This window comes from Primulina eburnea, chromosome 14 (assembly GCF_022965805.1).
Source record: "Primulina eburnea isolate SZY01 chromosome 14, ASM2296580v1, whole genome shotgun sequence".
In the NCBI taxonomy this organism is placed as follows: Eukaryota; Viridiplantae; Streptophyta; class Magnoliopsida; order Lamiales; family Gesneriaceae; genus Primulina; species Primulina eburnea.
The window spans coordinates 29814628-29826406 of NC_133114.1; the positions used below are offsets into that span (position 1 = coordinate 29814628).

At 32.7% G+C, this 11779-nt stretch overlaps 1 protein-coding gene across 1 annotated transcript; it reads right to left on the minus strand.

The window, feature by feature from the left end:
• Nucleotides 1-916: 916 nt before the first annotated feature.
• LOC140811537 (mitogen-activated protein kinase 20-like) lies at nt 917-6892 on the minus strand. The gene is made up of 10 exons (XM_073169474.1): nt 6412-6892; nt 4771-5179; nt 4322-4449; nt 4162-4221; nt 3539-3688; nt 3276-3431; nt 2532-2743; nt 2346-2447; nt 1831-1973; nt 917-1724 (listed from the first exon to the last, which is right to left on the minus strand). Exons 1-10 carry the CDS (start codon nt 6433-6435, stop codon nt 1261-1263), a joined length of 1848 nt encoding a protein of 615 aa, XP_073025575.1. The 5' UTR covers nt 6436-6892; the 3' UTR covers nt 917-1260.
• Between the last annotated feature and the right edge of the window lie 4887 nt (nt 6893-11779).

An 11779-nucleotide genomic window follows, 5' to 3' on the forward strand; every position in this document is an offset into this window, starting at 1 on the left:
ATAATTCAGTAGAAAAATGTGATGAAGTGTTAAAAATTGTGACAGAAGCTATTGAGATACATGACAATTATCCAACAACAAATGTCAATATCAAGAAACGGAGATCTCGGAAAATTATCAAACCAACTAAACAAAGCAGTGTACCACCTAAGATAGAAAAATCAAATGAAATAAATATCAACAAAAACATGAAGATCCATGAAGACGAAGATGAAATAAAGATTCGAGATGAAGAACGAATTGCCGAGTACAAAAAAAGAGATAAGAAGATAAAAACCGACGGGCACAAAAAGATTTCAAGAGGTCTTCAAATCAAAGACAAGAAAATGTGATTATTTCATTTGTAACCAAATAATTAATTTTTTATCTATTAAAGTTATTCTTATTTCAAAAATAATTTAAACATATTTAAATAAAACTATCATACACAAATTATCTCTATATCTCAACGTGCAACGCACGTACATTTATCTAGTATATATATATATATATATATATATATATATATATATATATATATATAACCGAATTAAATTGGCAACTGATCCAAGAAATTACGTATTACGAATATAAAAAAAAATAAATAGGTAAAATAATGACAGTAAAAATGTCGCGTGTGGCGGTTACAAAATGGGGATAGAGTTAATATGCTAGGTGGTGCAATAAATTAACCCAGAATTTAACAACTTGTTCGGGCTAACTTCAAACTTAGTTTGTCGGACAATAAATATTAAACACTCTTATTCCAAAAGTGGCTCATTGAATTTAATTCTTCCTAAATATTCGAAACCTGCTTAATTACTTCGTATCAAGTTAAATTTTTTATACTGAATCTACAATTATGTATGTCCAGTGTTTCTCTAACCTACGTCTCCACATACATGGAAATTACATTTCAAAGGTATATACCGCTCGCTTCCCCTAAAAGAAATTTTTATTGGCTGCAATCTAAAAATATAACTTGCCTTCTTTGTAAAAAATTCTTTGATCATCTAAAACAAATTATTCCACCTTTTCCAATAAAAGAGCAACAGAATTTGAACCGTAAACTTGTTGCCATCTTATTATTCATAAAGAGTACAATTTTCACAAGACTCCACAACTAAAAGAGACGTATCGGCTCTCCCAAGAAACTATCTTCCCCTTCTGTACACCACCAATGATTACAATGTATTCAAGCCTCCCAGCGAAGGAGTATAGGTCTGAATCCATCATCCGTTCGAATTTCCATCATTCACTCCATTACCTTCAAACCATTCTCTAGTACATACTTGCCATGCCGTATTGAATGCTGCCAATTTTTCTATGGGCAGCTGCATTTGTAGCTGCAGCAATGCCGAGTCCACTGTAGTGAGCTTTTGCTTGCAGTAGATTTGTGTCGATGGTGACACTGTCGGGAACATGATTGTGGTCAACCTTGGTCACTCCAGCTCGTGGACTATAATATGGATTGTTGGAATCGATGTTTATAGCTATATCAGGAGCTAATTTAGCAGCCATGCCACAGTTTTGTATCTGTTTAGAAAGCGAAGATAAGTCTCTATGTGTCTCAGCTACCTGTCTTTCTGGTTGTCCGGGCGAATTTATATGATAATAGTAAGTCGAGGGAGATGATTGGGTTGAAAGGGCTGCATTTCCAACAAGATTTCTAGGATCGTAAGCATCTTTGATAACATTTCCATTCTCATACGGCACAACTGAACCACGAACATTCCCGGGTTTTGCTGGGCAAGGAAAGATTCCAGCGGTGAACATATTTCGAATAGACAAGGACGACCCAGCTAGAACAAAAGAACGGGGAAGGCTTGACATTTTAAGACGTAAAATTACCTCGTACGATCATCTGTGGCGGTTGTAAGTTTCTCGATAAACTGTTACGAAACCCATAAGATTCTTCACCGTTCTGCTGACCATTGGCATTTGCCATAGTTGCCAGCTCCTTAGGAAGCACTGAATTGGGTACAATTGTCGACCTGCATCATCAAATATTGTTTTATGCATGACAGCACAACAGGTCTGGCACGTGAGAAATCAGACACAATTACAGAAAGATACTGCAATACAAAAAGGACTCAATTGGGTCGTGTAACTAAAACAGGAAGAATGAAGTGAGATGATTTTGACAAGATACATTGCTCTTACATATTCTACATATTTCAAGAATCAACACCAATCAATAGCCAATACTAAATGCTACCCTGTCTGAATTTTTTTTTATAGAAGGCAGCCAAATGCTAATTTTGACTAGTATCTTGTCAAGGTAATAAACACGCAGAACATCATAACATACAGCAACTTTAAAAGACAAATCCGCTACAATAAAACAGATTGACTTCTGCATATACCTAGGAAGAGAAACGTGCTTTCTGTCGAGCGGAATCACTGGTTCACTTTTATCAGCATTTTCTTCTAAAGCAGCAAATTGCTTTTTAAATTGATCAACAGCACTGCCAAGAGGCATAACTTTCAAGATCAGCAATATTTACGGTGAAGATGAGACTTGAGAGACATGATAAAGAAAGAGCTTTCACCTCGGATAGAGGAAATTAGTTCTCCCAATACCATTGATGTAATCCTTCAGCAACTGAGGATGGTACTCTAGTATCTCCCTAAATATTAACTCTCGAACATGCTCCTTTGTGACCCTTCGCCTCTCAAATTCAAATTCCATCTTTGAAATTGGTTGGCAGGATGGTTCTCTCTCGACTTTGGACAATCCCCGAAAGTAAGGATCACCTAGTGTCTGAACAGGTAGAGAAACTAAAATAACAAATGACCACAGATATTAAAATAGAGCAAGTTTCAAAAGAAAACATAAAGTCAAAGATCAAATCCCTGATGTCTATAATGCACATAAGGGAAAGATCAACAACTGCTATCTTCAAAAAGATCACCATCATCTGGATCCAGAATTGGAAGAACGAGAGACTTTATCATGTTGCTATCAGCTTAAAATGCATATATTTCGGTTTGATTTGAATATGTTTTGGAAAATTATAGAAATTGAAATTTTATTTAGAGAGTTACTGCCTATTCTAAGATATCACATTTTCTAATTCAGACGAGCAGCGTTGATCTGGTGTTCAAAGGCATTCGAGACCATAAAAGATTAGAGAAGCTAGTTTTGCGTAGATGTCATTGCTTCCTAACTGATTAACCGCGGTGAAGTAAATGATGTATGTATACTTTTGATTTTGAAGTCCCCAAACAGGGCCCTAAATTTAAAGGACTCCAGATAGGTAACTAGTTTTAGGAGAAACTAGGTCATATGAAACCTCTTCAGCAGTCGGACGGTCCTTAGGATCAAAAGCGAGCAGCCTCTCCAAGAGTCGAAGGGCAAAAGGATCGGCATTTGGAAATTTCTGAGCAAATGGAACAGGTTGCTTCTTTCTCATGCTTGTGAGATATCTTCTAGCCTTTTCATTTCGCACCTTCACAAAAACACAAGAATTCAAATATCATGAGCAGGTAAGATTGCCCAAAGAATTTCAAATACCAGTAACTACAATTCATACAGAAGGGTTTAACTTATACTTACTCGTGAAATGGTATCCATTGAAGGTGTTCCTAGAAGATCAGTTATCAAATCCAGCTGGTGAACTACATTTTTTCCAGGAAAAAGTGGCTTCCCAGTCAAAACTTCAGCAAAAATGCAGCCAATACCCCATATATCGATTGCTGCTGTATACTGAAAAGCAACCAGAAATAAGGATATATCAAGCCTTGTTACTGAGTAAGGGCATGTTTTGATGCTATAAAACATCAATAAGGATTAAGGAGTAAACCTACATTAAACACTAGGCAATCTTCATAACTGATAACAAATAAGGGATATAGTACGAGTATAGGAATACAAGGGAAGCTGTAACCATGCAACTCACATGAAATAAACTTGTTTCAACCTCAGGGTATCCACGTAAATTCAATCTAAAGCCCTTTCAAGGGAATCAACATGTTTCCTACAAGCTAGAGAAATGATTTACATGGGCATGGATTACGATCTGTAATTTGAATTAAAATAATGAATAAGAGAAAAACTTTTACATATTGATATGGAATGGGATTATGGGGTAACACAACTTTTTTACACGAAACAGTCATTGATGACAACTTCCCCAGACTTCAATTACAATAAAAAACCAGGAAAATGCAGAACTATACCTTTGAGAAGAATGAACCACACAATTCTGGAGCCCTGTACCATCTTGTAGCTACATAATCCTGCATGCCACAACCTTGAACTCTAAGAACCAGGCAAACAGTAATAGTGAGTGAACAGAATTATTAAGGTACAGACTACAGATTCTTTTGATTGGCATACCGTCCAAAATATCATTGTCGGTGTATCATTGAAAGCAACTCTAGCCAATCCAAAATCACATATTTTGAGTTTACAGTTTGCATTTGCAAGAATATTCTTTGGCTTTAAATCACGATGATAAACATTAGCTGCATCCAAATACTTCAATCATCAGATATTTTCCCAAACTCATAATGATCAACTAACTAGCTTAAATTGCCAATCCTTTAATGAGGCTGAGAACATTCTTAACACGACTTAAACCATCTCCCTTGACAATTGTCAAAGTTAAGGCATTACTGAAGTCTGAATGCCATATTACAGTTACACTAATAATTACATAAGTTCATGATTATATGAAATTCCAACTGTCAGAAGTGACAGCCAGACATATTTATTTTCCATTTCAACAGCTGAAAAAAAAGAAACAGAACACAAGATATTAGAAGAAAAGTAGCAGTGGGAGTCACCTGTATGAATGTATTTAAGGGCACGAAGCAATTGGTACAGGAAAAACTGATAATGTTCTCGAGTCAAATCATCGTTGGCCTTAATGACCTGGTGTAGATCAGATTCCATTAGCTCAAAAACAACATAGATATCTTTGAATTCTCTTCTAGAAGGTGGAAGCATGATATGTTTGATTTCAACGATGTCTGGGTGTCGCAGGAGCCTGAGAAGCTTTATCTCTCGGAGAATTCGAGCAGCATCAGAAATGTGCTCAAAAATGTCATGTATTTTCTTTATTGCCACCTTTTCACCAGTATGGGTGTCAATCGCTGAGCAAACAATGCCATAACTTCCTTTTCCGATGACTTCCTGAATTTTATACCTGCTCGCATCACCATATTCTGAAAAGAAGTCCATTTCTGTCGAAGTCTGTGCACCAAGCATGAAAAAACTTTAGTCCCCTGAATATAGAGATTCACAGACATAATTTACAGCACATGCTGAATGCTGAAACGCATATAAGATAATACTTTTTAACATATAATACATTAAACATTCCCATTACATATGATTTTCCTAGAGAAGCAGAACGAAGTGTCACCAAATCACATGCCTAAGAATCGACATCTAACAAGAAAATTATTTAAAAACTTGCTCATAGAGCAAGCAAAAAAAGGTAATTAATGGAGCACATTTTTCTTTGAAGAACAAAATTCCACTCTCACCCCGGTTCCCGGATATATCCACCAATTTCTATTAAGAAGAGTGAGTACTTAATGTTAATGGAATCAAATGCATATTTTCTCCTTTAAACCAAAAACACTAAATATATTGGCATCGTTGTATAAATTACTTTAGCACCTAAAAACTTGATATTTCCTCACTTTGAAGATCAAAATCACGATAAGGGCTTACAAAGAGCCGCACTACTCCACGATGAACAAATCTTGAAACAGGAAGACGGGATATCTAAAAGTCAATTTTAGTTTAACCCAGAACTCAGAGTTAATCGAAACTCACCATTAATGACGTTAAACAAGTGCAAAACTTTAAGATGTCATCATCTGATTAACCAAGACTATGAATTGCAACCAGAGAAAGGAGAGTGAATACAATAACTAAGGATCCAAAGATGGATAGAACGAAGAATTGGCAGATGATTCCAATTTTGCAACAGAATTAGATGCCAATAAAATGAAGAGAAAAGAAAAAGTACTTCACATAATCAAGCCATTGAGGACAAGAATTAATAGGACGTGAAAAGGCGAGAGACAATAAAAATCATTCATTTCTTTAAACTTTCAAATGCAGAACATCCGCGTGAAATATATACAGAATATCTCAATTAAACAAAATCTTACTCAATCATTAACCAAATCCCAAAAATTCAATTGACCACAATCAGCCTACAATATGCAACACACGGTTCCAATCTATTTGAGTTTCTAAAATCACGCCAGCTCAATTTATAACTGGCAGTAATAGGGAAAAACAGTTCTATCAAAAGGATATTAGGAAAACAAGCACAGTCAAATCGCGAAGACTAGAGCAACTCGTTTTCAAAAAACACATATATAGAACACGGAAGTAAAAATCAAAAGTATTTCTTTCACTCGATCTCTCTCAAAATCAATAAAAAAAATCTCGACCAAATCTCTCACTTTCTTCCGGTGATCCGCCTGCATTGTCGAGGAAATTCAAAACCCTCAAATAATTTCCACAGTAACTCTCGACTCCAAAAAAAACCAGAATAACTCCAATTTTCTTTCCCAGCGAGATTATGAAAAGCAATTCAACCACATTATCCCCATCGACCGCCGCTTCTGATGGCAAAAGAGGAATACCACCTCTTACACTTCGAACTACTATTAAAATCGAAGGGAAACCGATCCTTCATGCACCGCAACTCTTCTTCCTCAGCAACAATCGCAGAACATCAAAACACACCACCAATTTCCTCAACAACAAAAATCACCCTCTTCTGCAAGCACTAAATGCAAGTACACGAGAGCGTGGGAATGTGTGGATCTAAAGGAACCGCTTCCAGCTGGAGGGGTGTGGGCTGTTGAGATCTGTCACCGACACAGAGTAGACGGAGAGAAAAGGTGGGGCGACAAACTGTACACATTTATGTACCTAGTGTTGAGATGACATTACAATTTTAAAAAATGGGATGAGATTAAACCAGTTAGTATTTTCGCTTTTTCTAAATTAATTAATGTTTTAATTTTCGATTTATTTGAAATTTTAATCAAATCAAATTCATACAATCGTCATTATATTGATATAAAAGCAATTTGTTATTTGCAAAATGCAGTTTTCCTTTTAATTACTTAAAAAATTTAAATTCATGGTTTAAGTCTACCGTATGTTAAGATACCTTAGCTGCTTACATCACTGCAAATCGAATCTCCCTAAGTAGGATTCGAACCTACGATCAATCGGTTAACAGCCGACCATTCTAAATTAAGACCTAAATATATTTTATGATCGATCTAACCGTAACAAAATTATAATTAGCGATTTGTGTAATTATTCGCATGTAGATAATCCATACAGCGAAAACCCACAATTTAAATTTATAGGAATATTCAAATTATTTTTCTACAATCGGAGAATATGAGTTGAGTTTCAACATGTTACAGACATTTTATGTTTCCCAAGTATTTTATTAAAAAAATACAAATTTGATCGTAATTCGAGACTTAGTTACATTATTTGTTTTTATTATATCTCCATATGCAAGAAACAAAACTTGATAGGAAAAAATGTGCACATTTTCCTAACATACGAATTGATGATGTCAAAGCTTGCAAATTCATGTATTTTTTTCTGGTCTCATCACCTAATTAAGTAGGTTGATTGAAAGAGAAAAATTCGAACACAATAGATCGTAAGTTTATTATGAGACTATCGTATCTATATTAACAATAACAAAAAAATATTTTTTCATATATAATTTAAATAAAATATATGTATCATAAAATTGATTCATAACTTCTGTGTTGCTTCCTTGTGTATACATGTTGATATTCAGTGAGCGTTTTACAAAAGAATCCAATGTAATAACTTTACTCATGTTCATTGATCTTAAGATATTATAATAAGAGTGGGTCTCATGTGAGACCGTCTCACGGATTAAAATCTGTGAGACGGGTCAACCCTATCCATATTCACAATAAAAAGTAATACCCTTAGCATAAAAAGTAATACTTTTTCACATATACAACCCGTGAGACCGTCTCACACAAGTTTTTGCCTTATAATTAAAAAAACAAACTTTGAAAAATAATATACTTGAACTTAGACATCAATGTGGGCCGCATAATTTTAAATTTTTGGCGTCTCGTATACTTTAACACAATACTCCAAAATTTTGAAAACAGTCGGTTGGATTTTGCATACTTTTCCCTTTCTGTAGTGGGTCAATGGTCACAAACATTATATGAAATTAATTCAATGGTTCGAAATGCTTCGGCGTGAAAGGGATGTTATATATTTCATATTTTATTATTAGTGCTTATGTCGACCACTATTTTTGGAGGGTGGGTCATGCGTTTGTATGGTGCACAAAAATAAAATCTATGTTCGACTCACTTTATAAATCAAATTTAGTTAGTTTATTATTTTTAATTATTTGTGTCATAGCCAATTCAATTGGGTTGATTTTCATACTGTCTCAGTCAATTCTAGTTACAAATACATAAACTTAAGGCTATAGGAAAATAAAAATTATTTCGATTCTAACAACAAAATACTAAACACAAAATCATGAAAACATCGCAACCACGGAGGAGACATACCAATCAAGAAAAAATTGTTTTTGTTTACTTTATTGTCCTTACAACTCTCATATGAAAACAATGATATAACGAACTGAAATTAATGATAAACTAAAATTTCCGATTATAGGATGGGATAATTGAGGAGATTAAATCAAAAAGGTGAACTTAGTTTTGGCAACTTTCGTTATTTTTTTTTTTTTTTTGAAAAGGCAACTTTCGTTATTTTTAAAATTAGGAAAATGATATATTCCACTTAGACACCATTGTGTAGGAGAGCATTTATTGTCACGGTTTAATATTTTTATTGAATAAAATACGGAAAGGAAACTTTACCTGTCGAAAAAGGCAGATAAGTTGTCCCTTTCATTTATCAACTCATTTCTTCGCTTGCAAGGACTGCGGCCAAACTATTTTTTAAAAAAAGTGAAACTCGTTTGGCTATTGGGACCTAGTTATTGATAGGCAAAAATTAATTATAAAATATCTATTCAAAATATTACCTCAATCATTTCTATTCAAAATATTAATTTTAACAGTAAAAAATGGTCCATTCAAATAATAAATATGTCTCACAACATTGATATGTGATACGATATTAATAACTGGTGCCCACAGGAGTAGCAAACGTGGTGGTTTTAAAAAAGGAGATGCGATCAAATACCCATACTTGCAATTTTTTTTTTTTGTTTCGTGGAATTAGGTAATAATAATTTATAACTATCGATAATATGAGATAAATATTTATAAATCAAATATTAGTCTATACTTTATGTTTTACAAGTAACCGAAACTAGATCATAGCAAATTTATATATGTAGTTTAATGAATTTCTAGAATTGAAATTTGCAAATGTAAAGGATATATATATATATATATATATATATATATATATATATATATATATATATATATATATATATATATATGTATACAAAAAGAACCAAAAGGTCAAATGCCACTCTCAACTTTACATAGTGAAGCATATGAATAATTAATTGAAACAGCGATAATAATAAACTTATTTGTTCAGGTTAAAAAAAATCGGTTGGAGTTCAAGTGTTCGCGAAAAGCGAGCCATCCACTCAATATGTAAAGTAGATTTGTGGAAGCTGATTGTATATGTTGATCGATCTCATGTTTAATTTTCTTTTGTCTTTTTGTTATTAAAAAAATATCGATATCTTTGAACAGAATTGATGACACTTTAAAATATCGATTAACTCGTGACATGCTAAAATGATGAAAAATATGATAACGAACTGAAAGATAGTGATACTATAATATTTTTTAGCTCAAACTATCGTCAAGATGAAATCAAAAGTGCGACAATGTAATGACGTTGAATATGATTTCTAATTAGGCCCAAGAGAGGGTCTAATTATTATTATTATTATTATTATTATTATTATTATTATATATGTTGAGCTGATGACTCGGTTAAATAAATAAATAAATGAAAAACAAAATCCAAGGAAACGAAGATAAATTAAGATTTGTAGTGTTTTATCGTCTTCTGTACTAATATTTATCGACGGTTAAATAAATAAATAAATGAAAAACAAAATCCAAGGAAACGAGAATAAATTAAGATTTTCCGTGTTTTATGGTCTTCTGTACTAATATTTATTGACTTTTTAATGATGAAATATATTATTTATGATATATTTAAGTATTATATATTTTATCTGTTAATTGAATTTTACAGTTATTTACCATAACAAAATGACCAGTTTTTTTTTTTTTTAACTTTTCAACTTAGGTCTCGTTAAACATCGGTATGCTTTGTGTAGCAGCAAGAGAACTTTGTTGAACAATTAACGGTGCTGATAGATAAACGTCTTTCCTAATTTTTTGATCTATTTATAATCTTAAAACTTTTAATCCAATATAGAATTAATAAAACTTAAAATGCTGAATCAAATTTTTTTATATAAAAATCTCAAATATATTTTCATCGAATCTTTCTCAAATTTGCTCCTCGCTAAAAATCACGTGGAGAAAGAAGATAGCTAAACAACTTATTTTGACATCAAATGAAAGTCCAAAATCCAAACCATGATTAACATATTATAGACACATGAATGATTGCTTTTCCTTCTTAATTTCGGACTAAATCTTTTGCAATATCAAGATAATTTTCATAAATAAAATGGGCCACGTCAACGGGTTGCCTGATATGTCCCATTTGTTTGTCATTGCTCATAGATCACATTGGTTTAGTTTATATTATATCGAGAGTTTTTTTTTTTTATTTTAATATTATTAGATCATGTGAGTTTCTCATATTATTATGGAAGTTGACATTTATGTTGACGATATAATGACTAACATTTGATCACATCATAAAAAAATATACTCAAAACGTAACATTAAAATAATCATGCGGTCCCCAAGCCGAGAAAAGAAAAGAAAAGAAAAGAAAAGGAAATTCACATGCTAAACATGGCACATTATGATTGTGTAATTTTAAACAGTATTTTTTAAAAGAAAATATACACGGTTTCCTACTTTCCCATTTCATGTTTTTGGAAAATCTCAGAAAAATGTTTATGATAAATTGAAAAGATATGTTTTCTAAATTTCTTCATGAGATAATTTGTCGTATCCTTTTTTCATATAATTTATTCGAGAATAAATACATACACACACTCATTTCTGATGCGCAGTGAAAATATAAAATATCCAGTTATTTAAAAACATTGAACTAGGCCGAATTGTATAAGTTCATTGATCGAGAAGTATATCCAATAAATGTCAACGTCCTTTAAGGCCTCTTGAGCCTGAATCATTTTATGGCCCGTGTGTAATTTGTCTTATTATCAAAGTCAGGACATGTCTCTTGTTAGATGATCTCACAAATTTAAATCTATGATAAGTCGATCTGATCTATATAAATGTAGAAAAGTCGCATGTTTTTGCAATATGATACATTTACACATTGCAAGATTAGATAATTGAGGTCGAAACCTCACCATATAATAGACTATTTTATCGAGTAATTAATCGCAAATATATAATAGCACCATAAATGTGCCGACAACTATTGGGATATGGATATATTGTTAACCTTCGTCTAGTTTACATCTGAAATAATTTCTATGACACAAATGATTAAGTCAAGGTTTTATGGTGTAATAATGATTGTTTACTTTGTATCAATAATTTATTTAAGCCAATGATTGATACACACCAACTCCCGAAATGGGTTTTACGTATACCTATTATATTCTAGGAGTAGGTTGTA